The 23,207-nt window shown below is 36.5% G+C and overlaps 1 protein-coding gene across 2 annotated transcripts in view; it reads left to right on the top strand.

Annotated features, from left to right (window-relative positions):
• PARG (poly(ADP-ribose) glycohydrolase) overlaps nucleotides 1-23,207 on the top strand; it is a 113,173-nt gene that overhangs the window by 75,747 nt on the left and 14,219 nt on the right. For both annotated transcript variants that reach the window (XM_082674048.1, XM_082674049.1), the window contains exons 13-15: nucleotides 4,768-4,915; nucleotides 15,714-15,792; nucleotides 17,218-17,326. In XM_082674048.1, the coding sequence (XP_082530174.1) occupies nucleotides 4,768-4,915; nucleotides 15,714-15,792; nucleotides 17,218-17,326 (336 nt within the window). The remainder of the gene's footprint in view (nucleotides 1-4,767; nucleotides 4,916-15,713; nucleotides 15,793-17,217; nucleotides 17,327-23,207) is intronic.

The following is a 23,207-nucleotide window of genomic DNA, read 5'->3' as shown; positions in this document are numbered from 1 at the left end:
GAGCATTGTAATCCTAATTTTCTTTGGAAGAAGCTTGTACACCATCCTGTTTATACTGAGACTAGCTGATTTTTTTCTTAGATCATTATTAAATGCTTATATAGGGTCAGAAGTTAAAGCAGTTGCCTGATAATGGACTATTTGTGTAATTAACTTAATTTTTATTATAAAATGACCAGACTGATTTGCATTTGGCTACTTATTATATGCTCTAAGTGCCTACATTTGTTTTAGAATGGCCTTTTATTTAGACATATTTGTATTTAAAATTTTCAAAGAGGCAAACCATGTTTTGTTTTAAGTCACCTCCCAGTGATTAAAATTATAGACAAAAATAATTTGGATAACTGAATTAATATTTGTCCTGTACTTAATTTTTTAATATTTATATTTAATAAGTCCTTTTTCTTCTATTTAAAACAATAATTTTGAAATAAGACTAAAGTTTGTTTCGAATGACTATCACTTTTTCCCCCACATTTCCATCTTGACAAGGTTCTTTCCTACAGTAACATCTTGGATTAACTGAGGGAAGCTTAATACACATGAAATAAACAAAGCTACTGGTGGTTAGCACCGCAGGAATGCTGACCTTTCATTACAGTACGATTCAGCAAGGAGTTATTCAACAACATTCAAGGTTGAGATTCTCCCCACTTCCCTGGAATGTATTATAGATGAAATGTGAAACCTCAGTAGATTAAAAGAATACCATAAAGGCTTCTATTTATTTTCTCCCTACCCATGCCATGTATCCCCAGGAGATCAGGGAATATTGTATTGCAGTGCTCCAAATCTCCTTGTGTAGCATATAAATTACATTATGCTGAGTGGCAACAACAACAGAACCTCTCCAAGGAGTGTTATCATTTCTCTCTTTTCATCAAGTTATAATTCAGAACTGAGTAAGCTGAACAGGTAGCTTTAAAGTAAAGTGAGTTAGAAAATGGCTAAAAATAAGGAAGCACTCATATGCTTGTTTTCATGTACTGGAACAGATTTCTTACCTGCAGTAGAGAGCCTTTTATTAAGAACTTTTTTAAGTAGTAGAAACTGATTTTCTAAAAGACCCCTGCTTTCAGAGGCATATTGAATTTAGTGTATTTCTTTCTGTGCATACCTTTTAAGTAATAAATGTTGGCCTTTTATTCAAAGAATGAACAGTAGTATGCACATTGAATGTATTTCATTTATCATTTCCAAGTAGTACATAGATTGGATAGAGCTTATCTTTTAAATTTAGTTATGTATCTTGTTCCGGTAACAATTAAGTTTAGCTGATCTCAGGCCTTTGTTTCTCATTTGTATTCCGAATACCATGATACTTAGCCAGTCTTTCAGTTTTCAAGAGCTGTCCATTTTATTTCCTTGCTGGGTCTCACTTCTTTCCCCACTGACCTATTTGAGGCCCTAGTTGTGCTTGTCTAAACTATTCAGTATTTACCTAGCCAGCCTTTCTGCTTTTACTTTTCCAGTTCATTCTTTAAACTTTAGTCTGAATTATCTTCCTAAAACACAGATACATTTGTTACTTTTCTTCTTAGAATCTTTCCCAGAATCCTAATAATTAAGTAAAAATTTCTTGGACCCCAGACCAGCTCATTACCAACTTTAACTCTCCACATACTGTACACTGCAGACAGGCATGAGGAATCTGCTTACCACTCTCCTCATACAGCTCTTTACATTGGTTTTTTCCTGTGTCCTTTTGCAGCTATTCCCTCAGCCTGATTGTCAGCAAAATCTCAATTGAATATGCCACATCCTTTTGTAACGCTCCTGTATCCTCCCCATGCGCCAATTTTAGTTAATTGTATTATCTGAGAAGTATCAAATACATCCTAATAGGTTCTTTAATAATCATCTTATCATTCTACTTATGTGCCTCACTCCCATCTAGACTGTAAATGCTATGAAACCAGGAACCACATCTTATTCATCTGTGTATTCCATGGTTCACAGCATAATAGTTCATCAATACTTGTTTAATTGAACAATTTAAGCTATAAATCACCCAATGTATAAAGACTTAATATGTAGTAGGTAACTATTTCTAATCAGTGGACTAGTTTAACCAAAATTATTTTTCTATATAAGTTAAAGTTTTAGTGTTGATTTATTATGCCAGAATATAAACCCAAATGATTCACTTTGGTAACTCATTTCAAGAACTTGTCCAGTCATATTTTTCAGTATTTTCTAAGTTCTTCTGTAGTGAAAGAAGACTACTTTATCTTCTATTAATTTCTCTCTTTTCACATATAGTATTTTTACGTGTCAAAAGATTCATATTCTTGTTTTACTCTTTTGTAAAACTGGCTTCACATTACTATTTCTTATAATTGCTTTAGAGATCACAAACAAGTTTTACAAAATCTCATACTTGACAATAGTATGAAAGTATATGTGAAATAATAGGAAATATATATATTAGTCTCTACAACCTGTTCTTGGCACAGAGCTCCTAAAACCCTTGTAATCTCCTGAGTGGTAAGAGCAGTAGGAGCATCTTTTGTTCTAATATTTGGTCTTTGACCCCAATTCCTGACTCAGAGCTCCTAAACCCCTTGGAATTTCCTGAGTAATAGACATGTCTTTTGTTCTAATGATGCAGCTCTTGGTGGGCTCCTGGGTAGCTTCAGGATGGGGATGGTCACCAGAAAGACTAAGCCATGATTAGAAGTTTGGAACTTTCTGCCCCACCTCCCATCCTCTGGGAAAGGGGGAGAGGGACTGGAGACTGAGTTAATGATCGGTCATGAGAATGTGATGAAGCTTCCATAAAAATTTCAGAAGTACAGGATTTGGAGAGCTTTGGGGTTGGTGAACATGCAGAGGGGCTGGGAGATGACTTGCTTGGAAAGGGCGTGGAAGGTCTGTGCCCCTTCCCACATACCTTGCCCTGTGTGTCTCTACATCTGGCTGTTCATCTGTATCCTTTATTACATCCTTTTTAATAAATCAGTAAATGTAAGTAAGTGTTACCCTGAATTCTGTGAGCTGGTCTAGCAAATCATCAAGCCCCGGGTGGGGTCATGGGAACCCCAATTTATAGCTGGTCAACTAGAAGTACAGGTGACAACCTGGGACTTGAGATTGTCATCTGAACTGGGGCAGTCTTGTAGGACTGAATCCTTAGCCTGTGGGATTTTTCACTAACCTCCAGGTAGACAGTGTCAGAACTGAACTGGATTGTAGGACACCTAGCCGGTATTGCAGAATTGCTTGATGTGTGGAAAATCCACACATCTGGTGTCAGAAGTGTCGAGAGTGTGGCAGTAGTGTGAGAGTAAAGAAGAGACACAGGATTGTGTTTTTCCTAAATAGTATAGAAGCCTCTCTTACGTTACTTACTAAATTCTGGTGGGGGCGGGAGGGGTTGTGTATGACTGTATGTGTACACAAGTTGTGGGTATGTGTGTAATCTAACTCCCCAAATAGAAAAATCTAAGACAAAGTCAGAAACTATTTCTTACATATTGCCCCATAGAGCCTAGCATACCGTTGGACACATTGGAGTGCATAGTAAGTTTAAGACAAACAAATAATTCTGGCAAGTTGAGTTTGCTTTCTCTTGAGGCTTGTGTAACTCACCTTTATCAATAGGAGCTTGGGGATGCCATCATAGTACTCCATAGAAAACTTACATATAGTTTTAAACTAAATTGGAAATATTAATTTATTGAATCTTTATTGTTAAACTAGATTTTTTTTGTCTTCATTTTTCTTCCCCTTAGGTGTATTTTTCTTAAAACGTTTGTAATGTTTTTGCAGTTTGGGGTTTGCAGTTGAATTTAGAAGGAAGAAATTTTCATCCTTTTATTCTTTCACAAAAGAAAAAAGTTACCGAAAAGGTTAAATCCTAAACTTTTCAAACCTTTAAGGACAAGTGTTTGATTTCCATATTATATAAGAAAGGTACAGGCTATATAGTTTGGAGATACTATGTGTTCATTTCCAGACCATTGCAAAAAAGTGAGTCACATGAATTTTTTTGGTTTCCCAGTGCATATAAAAGTTACGTTTATACTATACTGTAGTCTTTTAAGTGTCCAATAGCATTATGTCTAAGAAAATGTACATGCCTTAATTAAAAAGTACTTTATTGCTAAAAAAAATGCCAACCATCATCTGAGCCTTCAGGTCATAATTTTTTTTGCTGGTGGAGGGTTTGAAATATCGCCAAGAATTACCAAAATATGACACAGAGACACAAAGTGAGAAAATGCTATTGGAAAAATGGCACCAATAGCCTTGCTAGATGCAGGGTTGCCATTAACATTCAATTTGTAAAAAATGCAATATCTGTGAAGTGCAGTAAAGCAAAGTGCAGTAAAATGAGGTATGCCTGTATAATTATATTAAAGTCATATGAAGTACATAAATGGAAATTGAGTAGAGAGTGGTGGAGAAATGATCTTGAAACCTTTCCAGATAAAAACCTCCCTTGATTTGTGGCCCTTGGAGCACAGGAAAGGTTTATAAACAAGAGTCCATATAATTACATTGAGGCTTTTGCCTAAAAGCTCTATTTTCCATGTTCCTTCTAACATTTTGGAATCCAAAGAAATATTCAGAGATGTTAACTGCAGTGAGGTGGAAAGGGTGCAGTCAACCACAATCTGTTCTCCCCGGGAAGATTACTAATTTGGGGATTGATTTATGTGGGAAAGGAAAGGAAGATCAGAGCTTAGAGGGAGTGTACTTCTTTATCATATATGTAGGTATTTTAAATTGTCATTTAACATGCCACATTTTCCCAAATAGGTGGATTTTGCAAACCGTTTTGTTGGAGGTGGTGTAACCAGTGCAGGACTTGTACAAGAAGAAATCCGCTTTTTAATCAACCCTGAGTTGATTGTTTCACGGCTCTTCACTGAGGTGCTGGATCACAATGAATGTCTTATCATCACAGGTTAGTTTTGAGAAGTCTGGACAATGGGGTAGTGTTCCTCATCTGTGATGATCTATCATGAAGACGAGAGGCCACTCAGATAGTAGCTTTTCTCTACCGTGGGCATTAGTCCTAATATTTTAATTCATTAATTTATACTTGTTCTTATTAAATTGTTACAGTTTCATTTTCATAATCTTGAGTAAGACATTTTATCCCCACATTTTCTTTCTTGGTACCTTTATCTGAGGAACAAGGGTAAAAATGATTAAACTACTCTCCAGTTTGAAATTTTATGATACGGTGTCCTTAAAAAGAAGATAGTGATATGTCTTTGAGCATGTATCCTATTATTATTCTTCCATTATATTTCCAAAGTGATTTGTTGTACTTCAGTATGAACACACTATGTAAGTATAAAAAACAGTTACAGTGTTTGGAGAGAGTCAGTACAACAGTGAGCTTTATAGAAGGGAAATAAATCAGTAGCCTTATGTTTATTCTAATTTCTAATCCTAAGAGAAAAAGTGTGATTATCATAGTGCCTCTCTTTGATTTAAGTTATTATGGGTGAAGGAGAGAAGGAAACATAGTCAAATTTATACTTTAGGCCTATTAATGAAGATTTACATTTTTTCCTTTAAGTTTCTTTAGATTACAATATCACTATGTCACAGTATTTTCTTGTGTATAAGCTACCCAAAAAAATTGATGATTAACTCATAACTCTTAAGAAACTCTTAATCAGCCACTGTAGGGAAGTTAAGCCTTTTATTCAGGTACCTAAAAGACCATATACCCCCCCCCCCAAAAAAAAAAAAAAAACATTCCCATATAAAAGCCGTAATCAGCCATCAATTGCTGATGTTTTTCTTTCTGCAAAGGAGGATTTCTTATTTCCTCTTTGAATCTATTGCCACTTTGAGATTAGTATAGGAGACTAACAGGCTAAGTGTAGGAGAATTTGGTTGATAGTTATTTTCAAAGATTACAGTGGGATGAAAACCATCCTCTGTTAGTTTTATCAAATGTATAACTCAACTGATTTATGTCCAAAGAGGTACATGACAGAATTAAGACTGAGACCACACATCTCAGATACATTTGTAGGCAACCTTCAGGAGAGCATCTAAATTTTGTCCCTTATGTTTTGCTTTCAGGATTCCCTCTTTGTCTTTCAACTGTTTATGATGTGTATAGGTGTGGATCTCTTTAACTTTATCCTGTTTGGGTTCATTGAATGTCTTGAATGTTTAGATACATTTGGTAAATTTTTGGCCATTATTTCTTCAAGTATTCTTTCTGTCCCTTTCTCTTCTCTCCTTCTGAGACTCCTGTTATGCATGTGTTGGTACATTTGGTGATGTCCATTGGTCTCTGAAGCTCTGTTCATTTTTCTTCATTCTTTTTGTTTCTCAGACTGGATAATTTCTACTGACCTATTGTCAGGTTCACTGATTCTTCTGTCTGCTCTAATCTGCTTTTTAATCCCCTCAGTGAAATTTTTATTCCAGTTATTATGCTTTTCAACTATAGAATTTCTATTTGATTCTTTTTAAAAATAATTTTTATCTCTATTGAGATTCTCTATTTGTGAGGCATTATTCTCATATTTTCATTTAGTTCTTTAGACATAATTTCCTTTAGTTTTTTTTAATGGATGTAAAACAGCTGACTTAAAGTTTCTGTTTAGTAAGTCCAACATCTGGGTTCCTCAGGGTGGGTCAGTTACTAATGAATACTTTCTTTCTCTGAGTATGGACCCTACTTTCTCATTTCTTTGCATGTCTCAATTTTTTTTGTTGAAAACTGGACATTTTAAATGGGGCAACTCTTGAAATCAGATTTTCTCCTTTTCCCAGAGTATGTTTTTGTTGATGTTTGTTTCGTGACTTTCCTAATCTAGTTCTGTGAAGACTATTCTTTTTCATGTGTAGCCACTAAAGTCTCTGCTTGGTTAGATTAGTAGTTACCTAATGATTGGACAGAGATTTTCTTAAATGCCTAGAGCCAGTAAGTCAGTCTTTGCCAAAGGGCTCTGTGTATATGTTGGGGCTTACCTTCAACACTCCACCAGGCAGTTGACACTTCCTTCCTGCTTACACAGAGCCTCAAGATCAGAGTGAGGGGAGAGGTTAGGACCTTCTCAGGTCTTTCTTGAGCCTGTGTACAGCTATGGGCATGTGTGTAGACGTCTAGATTCCCGAGGATACTTTTCAAAGTCCCGTAAGTACTTCTCATTCCTTAGCTTTTCCTCTGAAGCTTTTTGGTTAGCCTATTTACCCCAACTGTAATCTAATGCCTCAGGCAGCTACACTGTTAAACAGTTGACTATAATTGTTTTCAACAAACACCCCTGGGAATTAGGCTTTTCACCCTGGACAAAGTCCAAGTCTGGTCAAATAAAGACAGCCTTGTGAGTGAGGTCTTCCAGGGAACTACCAGACAGGTCAGATGATTACAGTTCTCTGAGAATGGGGCTTTGAAGGAGCTTCAACCCTTCTCTGCCCCCTCCGGTGACAACCAGGCTGCTTTGATTACAGGCTGTTGGTTTCTAAGGCTACTACGGAGCTTGGGAAAGTGGAATAGGAACAGGGCAAGTTAAAACACCATACAACTCACTGTGTTTACCAATATTCAGCCAATTTTTCTTTAATAAACACTCCTCAGACTGCTGCAAGCCTTTGGTTAATTCCCACAGTTCAGAAAAAGATGATTCTTACAAGTTTTGCCAGTGTTCTTATTATTTTTATGGAGGAAACAGTTCTCTGAGATTTTTACTCCATTGTTTTTGTTGATGTGTCCATAACTTTTATAAGTGCTTGTGGATAAAAGGGCTTTCAAGGAGTTATTCCACATCTTTTAGATAACCCTATATTATTTCTTATAATATCCTTTTGATTCTTCTGTTTTGATGAGATAAGACAAAAAGTAAAAATTGTTGTTTGAGTTTATGTAGGAAGTTAAGAACTTCAGCAAAGGAATTTCTTCTTTGATAGAACTGCAGCTATTTGAAGTTAATAACCTGAAGTATTTCATCCAGAATTCTGAGGTTGTAATCCAAACTGTACTGAAATAGAAAGATAAAAAACCCTTTTATTCTCAGCATTGTCTCAACTCACATATTGGTTGTCTATCTGCATTTGTTGTTTATTATGTATGCAGATAAGAAGGGTGTAGTTAGAAGTTGTTAGGGGAGAAAAGAGTGTAAGGAATTATAGAACAAAAAAATTAAACTGTCATAAATCCATTGTTGGGCAAATGAATACTTTGAATATTGATCTCAGACTGTTTTAGAGAGCACTGAAGTTCTGGAATGTGACCATCTCCAGCATTTGGGTGTATCAAATAATACTTTAAAAGAGTTTTAATTTTTAGCAGTTAAGCTAGATTTGAATTGAAGACTGAGAACAAAATATACCATCAATTTTTTTTTTTTTTTTTTTTTTTGGTACGCGGGCCTCTCACTGCTGTGGCCTCTCCCGTTGCGTAGCACAGGCTGCGGACGTGCAGGCTCAGCGGCCATGGCTCACGGGCCCAGCCGCTCCGCGGCATGTGGGATCTTCCCGGACCGGAGCACGAACCCGTGTCCCCTGCATAGGCAGGCGGACTCTCAACCACTGCGCCACCAGGGAAGCCCTCCCATCAATTTTTTAGGATGAATTTACATTCTTGAAATAAAAAAGTTGGTAGAATGCAGGGCATTTTAACTCAAAGCTAATTTGTTTCATTTGCTTCACTTCTGTTGTACTAGGGAAGTAGTCCCTTGTCATCTCCCATTAATGTTTCTGTAAATAAAGGATGTAATTTCCTTGGGAATAGTAAAAGGAAAACATTAGACTTCTTTTCTTTTTTAAGGATAGTTTGTCCCCAATCTAAAAAAGCATCATCACTCTGGAGTTATATCTGGTCTCTAACTTACCTGCAGCCATTGTAAAATAGATGGAAAATTGCAGATCCATGACTCACCTTCACACCTGTAATTACCTCAGGCTAAGGACACCCGGGGTGACTTTAACTCAGCATTTTTTCCCCATATCCACTTAACTCTATTATAGTGCCTCCTAATTAATATCTGTGATGTGATGTTCCCTTAATGGAAATGGCCATTTCATCATCTATTTGATGTTGGATTTCTGCCATCTCCCTTCTTAGGAGACTCTTAACTATGCACTGCAGTCTATCTGCCTGATCAATTCCATTCCTTCAATGATTCAACCAGGCTCAGTGAGCTAATGGCTGTGACTGTGCTGCCTGAATCTGTAGAAGAGTTTGAGAAATTGGAAATAAATTAAATTTATCATCATTGTGGGGCATCTGGTTGGTATCAGACTTTTAAATGAATATGAAACAGGTCATGCAAACAGGCAAATACTTTTATCCAAACAGTGTTATCCCTCTACTTGCTGTGATCCTCCCTGGAGCAGGCATGAGTTAAAACCTTTCAGTAAGTATAGATTGAGGAAAAGAATTAAAACTCCAATCTTCCCCCTTTTTCCCCTCTCTTGTGTTCCTTCACAACGTCCAGTAAAAGCTTCAATACTAAAAGGTGTTACTGTGCTGCTGGGAGATTATTTTGTTGTTTCTCTGTGGTGAGAACATAAAGCAGATGCCTAGACATGAAACTTACTGAGCAGAATGTTGACACATTTAATATAAAACCTGCCCTCTAGTGAATCAAAGTGTCCCAAACACCACAGGTCCTTAAATCTTTCGTGAGTGTCAGCAGAACTGATAGAAAAGACAAGAGCAGACACCATTGCTTGTAGTACTGGTACCTTTCATAGAGTTAACAACACTAGAGGAGCCCATCACTACAAAAACAGCCCAGTGCTTACTAAATGACACCAGCTCATTGGGAAAGATCCAAATAAAGTTGGAGTTTGGCTTTTCTTAATTTTTATTAATCATGGGAATGAAAGGCCAGAGTGTTTTTTTCTGCTGCATAATCACCACTGTTTTAATGATGCTAATAAAAGTGGGGTAGATGGTTGTTTTTTTTTTTTTTTTTACATCTTTATTGGAGTATAATTGCTTTACAATGGTGTGTTAGTTTCTGCTTTATAACAAAGTAAATCAGTTATACATATACATGTATCCCCATATCTCTTCCCTCTTGCATCTCCCTGCCTCCCACCCTCCCTATCCCACCCCTCTAGGTGGTAACAAGGAGCTGAGCTGATCTCCCTGTGCTATGCGGCTGCTTCCCACTAGCTATCTATTTTACGTTTGGTAGTGTATATATGTCCATGCCACTCTCTCACTTTGTCACAGCTTACCCTTCCCCCTCCCCATATCCTCAAGTCCATCCTGTAGTAGGTCTGTGTCTTTATTCCTGTCTTACCCCTAGGTTCTTTGTATAAATCTTCTTTCTAATGGCATAACCCATTAGTAAGTAGAATTTCTTTAATCTCCAAATATTTTTTGCTGTGTTCATCATAAACTTTCATTACTAGTAAAAGAAAATAAGAATTTTTCTTACTACTATAAAGTCTAAGAACTCATACATAAGGTTGTAATGAGCTCTTGAAAAGATTTAAATGGGTTCCTTAAAAGTTTTTAACTTAGGTGAAGGTTTGTCTTTGAGTATGAAGTCTTAAGGCTATATCCCTAGAGAGAGCTATCACAAAGGTCTTTGTCTTCTCTTTTTTGCTGTTACCACTGTTCACCTTTTGCATTTTTAGAAAAGTTTATCAGTAAATTTAAATTTAAAGCGAGCTAAGGGCATTTGTTTTTCAGAACAAACAACATAATTTTGAAAGATGTTTACTTAGAAAACTCAGGATTTAATTTTAGAGCAAAAGCTTCTGTATGTGCATTTTTGATTTCCCAAACCTGAAGGAAATAAACCTAACCTTGTTTCTGTTAGGAAAGAAGACAAAAACCATCCTAATTTGAAATAGAAGTTGATCATTGATATTTTATATTTTTCAACCACTTTGCAAAAGACAGAAGAGGTGGTTATTTTCATAATTAAGAGATCAGAGTAGGCGTTATTATTGTTATTATTATTAATAATAATAATAAACAGGGAAAATGAGGCTTGTCCACCACAGGGCAAAAAGCAAAAGAACAGGACTATTCCCGGCTGTCTTTATTCCCAGTCAGGCCAGTAGACCACGTGTCTTTTAAACCCCACATAAATAGAGTCATATATCTTTGGTTTCTCTACTCCCTTACAAAGTTAAGTCTGATGACACCAATACCAACCTGTGTATGGTATTGAAGGATTTTAAACTCGTCTTATTTGGTTTTCCAAGCTATTCTATGGGATAAGCAATATAAGAATTATTGACAAGCCTAATTTTTAGACATTGAGATGAAGTCCAGTGAGATTTGGTTACTTTAGGATTCACTTTGGGTTCCTCGTGACTCTTAATCTCAGTGTGGTGCTCTTTTTGCCATGCCACACTGTCTTTGTAAATGAATTTTTTAATATGTCAATTATATAATACTTAGTCCAGATTAAGTATTTCTGGACTCCTTATTTTAACCTCAGTGTTCTTCCTGTTTCGGTCCTTAATTATGTTTATGCAGCAAGTACTTACTCAACTGCTTCTATATTTTTGCATTACAAGATGCTGATGTAGGCACACATGTTAATAATACATAATCCCTGCCCTTGAGAAGCTGTCAGTCTAGTGAAGGAGTCAGATTATTGAGGTATAATTGACATACAACAAACCATATATATTTAAAGTGTGCAGTTAGGTAAGTTTTGACATATGGCTATGCTCCTGAAGCCATCTTTTTGCCTATGTTTTAATTGGGTTGTTTGTTTTTTTATTCTTGAGTTTGGAAGTGCTTTATATATTTTAGGTAAGCCTTTTATCAGACATGAAGTATGTCTTTTCATTATCTTAACAATGACTTGAAAAACAGAACTTTCTAATTTTGAAGTCCAATTTATTAATTTGGGTTTTTGTTTTTTTTGGTTCTTTCTGGTTTGATTACTGTAGCTTTATAATAATTCTTGAAATCAGGCAGCGTGAGTCCTCTAACTTTGTTCTTCTTCAGAGTTGTTTGTTGAATTTTAGAATGAGTTTGTCAATATCTACAAAAAAGGTTGCTGAATTTTAATTAAGATTGTTCTGAATCTATAGATCAATTTGGGAAGATGACTTTTAAAAAAATTTTATTGAAGTATAGTTGATTTACAATGTTGTATTTCTTCTGTACGGCAAAGTGACTCAATTATACACACACACACACACACACACACACACATACACATATTTTCATATTCTTTTCCATTATAGTTTGTCAGAGGATAGTGAATATAGTTCCCTGTGCTATACAATAGGACCTTGTTGTTTATCCATCCTACATATAATAGTTTGCCTCTGCTAATCCCAAACTCCCATTCCTTCCCTCTCCTACCCTCCCTTCCCCTTGACAACTACAGTCTGTTCTCCATAGAGTCTGTTTCTGTTTTGTAGTCTGTAGTTTTGTAGATTTGTGTCATACTGTAGATTCCACATATACGTGATATCATATGGTATTTGTCTTTCTCTGACTTACTTCACTTAGTATGATAATCTCTAGGTCCATCCATGTTGCTGCAAATGGCATTTTATCATTCTTTTTGATGGCTGAGTATATATATATATATATATATATATATATATAGTATATATATATGTATTACATATATATGGACTATATATACATACCACATCTTCTTTATCCATTCATCTGTCAATGGACATTTTGGTTGTTTTCATGTCTTGGCTATTGTAAATAGTGCTGCTATGAACATAGGGGTGCATACATCGTTTTGAATTATAGTTTTGTCTGGGTATATGCCCAGGAATGGGATTGCTAGATCATCTGGCAACTCTATTTTTATTTTTTTGAGGAACTTCCATATTGTTCTCCATAGTGGCTGCACCAATTTACATTCCCACCAACAGTGTTAGAGGGTTCCCTTTTTTCCACACCCTCTGCAGCATTTGTTATTTGTAGACATTTTAATGATGGCCATTCTGACCATTGTGAGGTGGTACCTCATTGTAGTTTTGATTTGCATTTCTCTTATAATTAGCAATGTTGAGCATCTTTTCGTGTGCCTATTGGCCATCTGTATGTGGGAAAACTTGACTTCTTAACAATATTTAGTCTTTGACACATGAATGAGATATCTTTATGTTTATTTAGGTCTTATTTAATTTCTCTCAGTCATATTACATACTTTTTATTGTATACTTCTTTTACATTTTCTCAGACTTACCTCTAAGTATTTCATATTTTTTGTTATTGTAAATGTAGTTTTAAAATTTCAGTTTTTGACTGCTCGTTGATACTGTGTAGAAATATAATTGATTTGCAGATTGCAATTTAATATGTTAATTGTTCTGCTGATGCTGTATGCAGAGTACTGCGGAGCACAAAGAAGGAACAACCAACTCTACTTACAGTGTCAAGGAAGCCTGACAGAAACAACATTAATTTTGTAGTTATTTTCTTGATTTGTAGCAGGCTGTCTTACCCCAAATACTAGGTGAATTTATAGTAATTAAACTGTAAATTATTTAAAATTTTGAAAAATTATTTTTAAGAAACAGTGTGCTCAGTAATAGACTAGAAACTCTAGTATTGAGTTTAAATCTTTTAAGTTTTTATTATGGAATATTTTAATCATTTATAAAAATAGAATAGTATTTTTTATAGCTTTATTTAATATTTACTTATATTGTATATCTATGTTTATATTTGTATATGTATGAAAATTTTCAGATCTACAGAAAAGTTGTAAGAATAATACAAGGAATTTCACCCAGATTCACCAGTTTACATTTCTGCCCCATCTGCTACATCATTCTTTCTCTATTTTCTTTTCCTGAACTAGGAGTATATTGGAGACATTCTGCCCTTTTACCCCAAATATTTTATTGTATATTTCCTAAGAACTAGGACATTCTCTTACATTAGCACAGCATAGTTAATCAAAATTAGGAAATTTGGGCTTCCCTGGTGGCACAGTGGTTGAGAGTCTGCCTGCCGATGCAGGGAACACGGGTTCGTGCCCTGGTCTGGGAAGATTCCACATGCCACGGCGCGGCAGGGCCCGTGAGCCATGGCCGCTGAGCCTGCGCGTCCAGAGCCTGTGCTTCGCAACAGGAGAGGCCACAACAGTGAGAGGCCTGCGTACCACAAATAAATACATAAATAAATAAATGGGAAATTTAGCATTGCTAAAATACTATTAGCTAATCCCTAGTCAATATTCTATCAATTATCCTAATTATATCTTTTGTAGCTTTTCCCCCCACCCAGTCTACAGTCCAATCCAGGATCAGACCTTGAATAGACTTGTCATGTATCCTTTAAACTGGGACAGTTTCTCAAACTTGTGTTTGTTCACCTTGATATTTTTAAAACATTGAAGCCAGTTACTTGGTAGAATCTCTCTTTGGGGGGGGTTGCCCAGTGTTTTTTTCATAACTAGATTCAGTTTATTCATTTTGGTAGGAATCCCACTGAAGTGTATCTTTTGAAGAGAAAAGTAGTACCGTAAAATTCACATATAACTTATATGCGTATATAACTTCAGTCAGCCCTTTGAATACACATTTCCTTCATCTGTGGGGACCACCTCTGTGGATTCAACCAACTGCAGATTGTCTAGTACTGTAGTATTTACTATTGAAAAAGATCTACAGTGTAAGGGAACCCGTGCGGTTCAAACCCATTTGTTTGAGAGTCAGCTGTACTAAAAATATCATTAATCTTAGTTCTCAATGTTGTCTTGTTTCTGTTTTTTTTTTAATATGTGAAAAGTATAATCTTGCTCAAGTTTTCAGCTTTTAATTTTACTGTTTTGTTGATTCTTATCAGGTCAAGTAATTATTGAGTTGACCATAGGAGTTGGAATGAGCTTATTTACTTAGTTAAATAGACACCATCCCTTTTGATATATTCAGGTCCAGTGAATTAGAAATCTATGTTATATGCCAAGGTTGGTACATCTTCTCATCAGATGAATGTTAATTATGCTTTTTTCCCTCCCTGTCTTCTCAGGCATAATATCCTAGTTTTACAAAGTTCTTTGAGGTACCTTGCCTGTTGATAGGCAAATCCTAAATTTAATTTTATTGATACTTTTCTTAGGGAATGTTTTTATGTAAAATTTATTTTTTCAACAACACAAATAAAAAACCATCTGATCACTGACATTGAAGACAGTGGACTTTTTTTTTTTTTTTTTTTTTTGCGGTACGCGGGCCTCTCACTGTTGTGGCCTCTCCCGTTGCGGAGCACAGGCTCCGGATGCGCAGGCTCAGCGGCCATGGCTTACAGGCCCAGCCTCTCCGCGGCATGTGGGATCTTCCCGGACCAGGGCACGAACCCGTGTCCCCTGCATCGGCAGGCAGACTCTCAACCACTGCGCCACCAGGGAAGCCCGACAGTGGACTTTTATAAAACACAATCTTTATGTACTCCTCATAAAAGAAAAAAATGAGTATGACAGACATTTTGTTTTCTTTGTTGATTGGGACATTCATTCACTGTATGATAATTGCGGTGGCATTTGAAGGCATCATTTTTTTCTTTATGGGAAGTAATAACAAGTCATTAAGACCAGTGGGGTTTTTTATTTGTTTGTTTCTTAACAGAGACCCTTTAGAAGGTGCAGTTCTTAAGAAATTTTTTTCTGGGGGCAGTGGTGGTGGGATGAATTGGGAGATTGGGATTGACATACATACACTAAGATGTATAAAACAGATAACTAATAACCTGCTGTATAAAGTAAATAAAATTCAAAAAGAAAAAAGAAATTTTTTTCTCAAAAATAATAGTGGCAGATTATTTGTTTCAGGTACTGAACAGTACAGTGAATACACAGGCTATGCCGAAACATACCGTTGGGCCCGGAGCCATGAAGACAGGAGTGAAAGGTGAGTTCATTTCTGACGTTAGCATCTCATGACCAAAAGCTAAGGAATGTGGGTTTGACCCTGGTACAGTCTGTCTCCCATCTATTCTTATTTCAGAAATATAATTTTCTTCTTAAATTCAATAGTACAGTTTCGTTAGTAGTTAAAACACTATCACCATCCCCATATACCAAAGGGAACAACAGAGAAAAGCCAAATGTCTAAACCAAGAAGAAGAAAGGCACAGCTCAGCTGCTAATTATAAGCAGCCAGTGGAGATTAACTTCCAAGGTCGAACTTAAACAGCTTATTTAGTTATCCTTACCTTTTCTGTTGAGATTAGGTTAAGTGGGGGAAACCTATGCTGGGACAATTTGCCTGATGCCACAAACAGTTGATAGCAGAACCTATGTTGAATTTTGCTGCTGCAGTCTCCTAGTTCTTATTGAAATATATTTTTACACTTTGACATTTTTGCTTTCCCAGTAAGTTGGTTTACCAGAGGTAAATTTTTACAGAAAATGTGTGTGGCCTATGTATGTGTGTTTCAATGCAAAAGAGCCATTGTGGCAGAAAGAATCAGCTATTGCCCATGTAGCCATACAGCCTTATCTTTGTAATATCTCAAGCCCAGTCCCTAGTCTCTTTCCCTTTGTTTTGGTTAAAATATGTGGTTGCAACAATTATCTATGTGAATGTTTAATTCCTGATAATTATTTACAGACTAACATGAAGGTTTCTGTGGGTATTCTTCAGTGTGAAAAGTTGACTGCCATATCAGTATATGCATGTTTATAAAGAGATGAAATATTTGGAATTTGGAATTTCACATTTCCAGAATCACCATCTCAGCCAGTTTTTCCTGTCTCCTTGGGCAAATTGTTATCGTCTGCTTTGATTTCTTTGCCTTTTTAAAAATAGTTTTGCCCAGTCAGCAACTGAGCACAGTAGGTAGAATTTTGTACTGAATTATTACACATTTTTTTTACAAAACTTGACTTCTTGGGATTCGTTCTTGGACAATAAATGGTGATGTTACAAACTCAATACTTAGAGCAGTTCTTTCAGAACAAAGGAGGAATGAGCTCTTGTTGAGATACAAACGCCATGTCTTTAGTATTGAAGGAAAACAAAGAACTAAATTCCTTTCGTTTGCCCCCAAAATCTTTTAACCTCGAAGACTCATTGTTAATCATGTGTCTGTTTATAATACGTACTATTTTTTCATTTTACTGTTTAATGCCTGGCAGTCCACAATATGTATCCCTTGGAATTTAAAAATAAAATGGTGTTTTTCTACCCTCCTGATTTGCTGAGATATATACCCACTGGTTTGTTTGTAATGTATTAACCCTGCCAAAGTCTCAGAAACCTGACCCTTGTGAGGGTTTTATTTTATGAGTGCCTTTCCCCATTCCTCATTTTCCCCCATCTGTCCTGCCCCAGGGACGACTGGCAGCGGCGCGGCACTGAAATCGTCGCCATCGACGCCCTTCACTTCAGACGCTACCTCGACCAGTTTGTGCCTGAGAAAATCAGACGCGAGCTTAACAAGGCCAGTAACCTTATTTCTTAGTTCATCTGGCAGCTGTCATCTATTTACTGCCATTTTATTAATGCTGAAATTAATGTTTTCTGGTAATTCTTGCAGTGTCAGTACGTCTGCCCACAGCTCTCCTGATTTAATGTGTCTGTCAGCTTGTACAGGATGTACTTTCCATTTCGTAATTGTTTGATTACTGATGCCAGATAGACTGTTGCTTGATATTAGGCCCCACACATGCATTTATCTCATCAAGTACATTTAGTTGCTTTGGAACATTATCATTGTAAAACCATATAGAAATGAATGAACCCTGAAAGTTTTTATCAGACCTGCCCAATGACATTTTTCTCTACAAGGTGTGCTTATCAGGATTAAAACAGATAAACCATGAAAGTCAAGTCATTATTGTTCTAGTATAGGTAAGACTGACATGTAAATTATTTATTTGGTAATTTGACATATTTATGATGGAATCTGTGGTTTTCTGTGCTTAGTTTTGTCTCCTATAGCCATTTTCTTTTTTTTTTCATTGTGTTACAGAAATAGAAAAATGAGCCAGACCTATTGTTAGTTTAAATTTTTACTACTGTTAACCATAGTAAATAAACTGTCATAGTGTTCTAAGTCTATTCTCTAGATAGATAGGGCCTTACCAAAACAGTTGATGTCTTCTTTAGTTCCTCTCACAGCCAAGAAGACTGACCCAGTTCTGAAAACCATTGTTTAACTTCCATGAGTAGGATTTGGTCATGAAGTTCATTATTAAGATAATGAGGTTGTGGTTTTGCATGACAACCCATGTGCCAATCCCTACACAGACTTCTGGGAATGACAGACTAGGTGTACCATTGCAGGCAGACTGGGACTGCCCTTGGATTGGCATGTGTGGTGTTCAGTATATCATCTTCACATCTTTTCCCTGGGTCTTACCACAGGAATGGGCTCTCTGTGGTGCTCTGCTTATCCCAGCTCAACCGCCTTGCCTCTCATATTGTTAGTAAAATAACTAAATAATCCAGAAAGACTTTAGTACACTTAAAACTTAGTAGATATTTCAAATATAATTACATTTATTATCATATTCTGATGTACTCAAGAATCTAATTTACTGTTAAACATGTTTTTTTAATATATAATTTATTAGGTTATAATGTTTGAAGTTCTCAAAGGAATCTCATAAAAGTTCAAACTTCAACTTCAAGTTCCAAAGTTCAACTTACACACAGATTCCGTTTTTCTTTTAAGTAATTTCTCATAAAAACTATCCAAAAACACTATTCTTTGATATATCAACAGATATAATTTCTCTTTCACCTGATATTACTGAGGAATATCTTTTATTATATTAGGTACCTTTTAATTGTGAGCTTGCTTTCGCTGTTCTAAACTCTTGCCTTAAAGCAGTTGTCTCCAAGCACATGATGTTTTATTACACAGCATATCAAGTAGAATAAGAAGATTTATATTTAGCTTTTCATCAGATGTGTATGTGAATTTGTCACATGGTCATTGATACTAGAAGACATTTATATAAGCAGTAGGTATGGGTCCCCCCGGCCCGCCCACAATTCATATGTTGAAGCCCTTACCCCAGTAGGTCAAAATGTATAGAGATGTGATTAAGTTAAAATGATGCCAGGGAGTGCCCTAATCCAATCTAATGAGTATCCTAATAAGAAGAGGAGATTAGGGCATACAAAAAAAAATCAGGGGTGCATACCCACAGAATAAAGATCATGTGAGGGCACAGCATGAAAGTGACCATCTGCAAGCCAAGGAGAGAGGTCTCAAATGAAATCAAACATGCTGACACCTTGATCTTGAACTTCTAGTCTCCAAAACTGTGAGAAAATTAATGTATTATTTAAGTCACTCAGTCCATGGTATTTTGTTATGGCAGAGAAAAACATGAAAAGTTGGGAGAGAAGCATATGAAAAGTTGGGAGAGAAGCATATGAAAAGTAAATGTATTTAACCATTATCGTACATTAACACACATTTAAAGGCTCCCTTTTTTTAAACATTTTAAAATATTTATTTATTTATTTTTGGCTGCGTTGGGTCTTTGTTGCTGCACGTGGGCTATCTCTAGTTGCAGCAAGCAGGGGCTACTCTTTGTTGCGGTGCGTGGGCTTCTCATTGCAGTGGCTTCTCTTGTTGTAGAGCATGGGCTTTAGGCGCATGGGCTTCAGTAATTGTGGCTTGCAGGCTCTAGAGCACAGGCTCAGTAGTTGTGGCGCACGAGCTTAGTTGCTCTGCAGCATGTGGGATCTTCCCGGACCATGTCACCTGCATTGGCAGGCAGATTCTTAACCACTGTGCCACTAGGGAAGTCTTTTTTTTTTTTTTTTTTAATTTATTTATTTATTTATTTATTTTTGCGGTACGCGGGCCTCTCACTGTTGTGGCCTCTCCCGTTGCGGAGCACAGGCTCCGGACGCACGGGTCAGTGGCCATGGCTCACAGGCCTAGCCGCTCTGCGGCATGTGGGATCTTCCCGGACCGGGGCACGAACCCGTGTCCCCTGCATCGGCAGGCGGACTCTCAACCACTGCGCCACCAGGGAAGCCCCGGGAAGTCTTTTTTTTCATGATAACATTTATATTCCCACAAATACTTTTCTGGAGGAGCTAGATCATTCACTTTTAGAAATCATCTATAAATATGATCTTTTTAAATTGCCCACGGCTAACTGATACTCTCTACATTTACTTGGATAGCACTAACCTTCAGTTTCCCATCCTTAAAGACACAGAAATTTTAAAGATGTGAAGCCTTGGTATATGTGAATAGGTTAAGTTAGTTGTAAATATTACCAACACTGAAAAACATTTATTTGTACAATGGTAGAGTCCTTATGAGACTTTTTTTTTTTTTTTGCGGTACGCGGGCCTCTCCCTCCTGTGGCCTCTCCCATTGCGGAGCACAGGCTCCAGACATGCAGGCCCAGCGGCCATGGCTCACGGGCCCAGCTGCTCCGCGGCACGTGGGATCCTCCCGGACCGGGGCACAAACCTGCATCCCCTGCATCGGCAGGCCGACTCTCAACCACTGCGCCACCAGGGAAGCCCCGAGACATATTTTATAGAAAAAGACTGAGTCTTTAAATAACCTGGCAATAGAAGTTTTATTTCATTCAAGTCAGATTTTTTTTGTTATCACCAAATTTGGAAGGGGACTGTTCTTAAATCAGAGCTTGATTAACACAACTGATCAATACTTGCTGCTGATATTTCTAAGAAGCTCAACATTTGATCATTTATAATCTTTTATTGAAGTCTGTGTTACTTTTCAGGAATATTAGTTCAAAATGTATCATTTTTAATGAGTTTTCCCTTAAGTTTCTCAATGTATAGAATCAGGATAACCATAGAGAAACCTAATCTAGTCTTTGATTTCACATATGAGAAATCTAAGGTCTACATGGTGTTTTCATTTTATATTGCATCTTTAAAAAATTTTTATTTATTTATAGTTTTTTTTTTAACTTATCTTTGGCTGCGTTGGGTCTTCATTGCTGTGTGCGGGCTTTTCTGTAGTTGTGGCGAGCGGGGGCTACTCTTTGTTGCAGTGCACGGGCTTCAGTAGTTGTGGTTCGTGGGCTCTAGAGCACAGGCTCACTAGTTGTGGTGCGTGGGCTTAGTTGGTCTGCGGCATGTGGGGTCTTCCCGGACCAGGGTTCGAACCTGTGTCCCCCTGAATTAGCAGGCGGATTCTTAACCACTGTGCCACCAGGGAGGTCCCTATATTGCATCTTAAAAAGGCAAAATCAATTTACTAATGTTACAATTATTTTAAAGATAAAAAATCATCTATAATTTTACCTTTCAAATAATTGTTTTCATTTTTGTAGGTCTTTCCACATGAATACTAATTTTCATATAAATGTGTGCAAAAGTTACCTATAATATTGTATTTATCTATTTAATTTATCCATAAATTGTATTTTTCATACTTTCTAATGATCTTCATGATTTTTTTAAAATAAATTTGATGTTTTTTAATCTATCTACCTACCTATTTTTGGCTGCACCACATGGCATGAGGGATCTTAGTTCCCTGACCAGGGATTGAACCAGTGCCCCTTGCAGGAGAAGCACAGAGTCTTAACCATTGGACTGGCAGGGAAATCCCCATAATAATATGTGTAATGGCCACAGAATTGGTTGGATTGATATACTAGGACTTAGCCACTGTTTTTGAACTAATAGGTGGTCCCAAGTTTTTCTCTATTATCTATAATGTAGTAAACATCTTTGTATAGTTGTTATTAAATAAAAGAAATTTACAAAAGAAGAAATTTATAAAATTACTGTTACTGAATCTTAAGTATAATTTTAAGACTCTTAATTAATATTATTTTATTCTCTTCCAAAAGATTAAGGAACTTTTTATGTTATGTTTGTTTTTAAGAAATCACAGTGTTCTAAAACATCAGAAAATCATTTTCAATACCAACTATGTATTAGTTTAAGTTAGACGAGTACGGTAGATTGATTTCATATAAACAACTCTTTTTTTTAAATTAATTTATTTTATTTTTGGCTGTGTTGGGTCTTTGTTGCTGCCCGCAGGCTTTCTGTAGTTGCAGAGAGCAGGGGCTACTCTTCGTTGCAGTACGTGGGCTTCTTATTGTGGTGGTTTCTCTTGTTGTGGAGCATGGGCTGTAGGCACGCGGGCTTCAGTTGTTTTGGCACGTGTCTCAGTAGTTGTAGCTCGCAGACTCTAGAGCACAGGCTCAGTAGTTGTTGTGCACGGGCTTAGTTGCTCCGCGGCATGTGGGATCTTCACAGACCAGGGCTCGAACCCGTGTCCTCTGCATTGGCAGGCGGATTCTTAACCACTGCGCCACCAGGGAAGTCATGAACAACTCTTTAGGACAAAAATTGTTAAATTATTAATTTAGCAAACAGTATAATGTATTTACATTATATAATGTCCACCCTCCCTCCGCCCCCCCCATCCCACGCCACTAGGCCATCATAGAGAAATGGTTGGTTCAAACAGAATAAAAATTTTGTAACAGTAGCCAAGATATGGAAGCAACCCAAGTGCCCTGCCCATCAACAGACAAATGGATATGTATACAATGAAATATTTCTCAGCCATAAAAAAGAATGAAATTCTGCCTTTTACAGCAAAGTGGATGGACCTAGAGAATATTCTGCTTGGTGAAATAAGTTAGAGAAAGACAAATACTATATATCACTTACATGTGGAATCTAAAAAATAATACAAATGAATGTATATGCAAAACAGAAACAGTCTCACAGATATAGAAAACAAACTAGTGGTTACCAAAGGGGAGAGGGAAGGCGGGGAGGGGCATATTAGGGGTACGGGATTAAGAGATACAAACTACTATGTATAAAATAGATAAGCGTCAAGGATATATTGTATAGCACAGGGAGTTACAGCCATTATCTTGTAATAACTTTTAATTGAGTATATTCTGTAAAAATACTGAATCACTCTGTACACCTGAAACTAATATAATATTGTAAATCAATTATGCTTGAATAAAAAAAGAATTTTGTATTTAATCATCAGTTATTCTTTATACCTAATTACTGTGTAAGTATTTTATATCATTTAATTTCTATCTGATTACATTTTTAAAGTTTCATTTTATTTTACTTAATCAGAACACCAAATGCAGGTTAATTTCAGTTTTATAGGGTTTTTTTTGTTATGGTCATTTTTCAGGATAGATTTTTTTTTTTAAGTAAAATTGGTTAGATTTTGCTTCTAATAATCTAAATATTTCAAATTCTCTGTTGTTAGGCCTTAGTCTTACTAAGCTACTTTTGCTCATTAAAGAATAGTTAGCCCAGATATGTAGAGATAGCAGTGTGCAAGAAACTAAAACCATTCTGATGGTATAAAACAG

This window comes from Grampus griseus, assembly GCF_964374135.1.
Source record: "Grampus griseus genome assembly, chromosome: 16".
NCBI classification, from domain to species: Eukaryota; Metazoa; Chordata; class Mammalia; order Artiodactyla; family Delphinidae; genus Grampus; species Grampus griseus.
The sequence above is the reverse complement of the archived record's forward strand: the minus strand, read 5'-3'. Positions and strand labels throughout refer to the sequence as shown.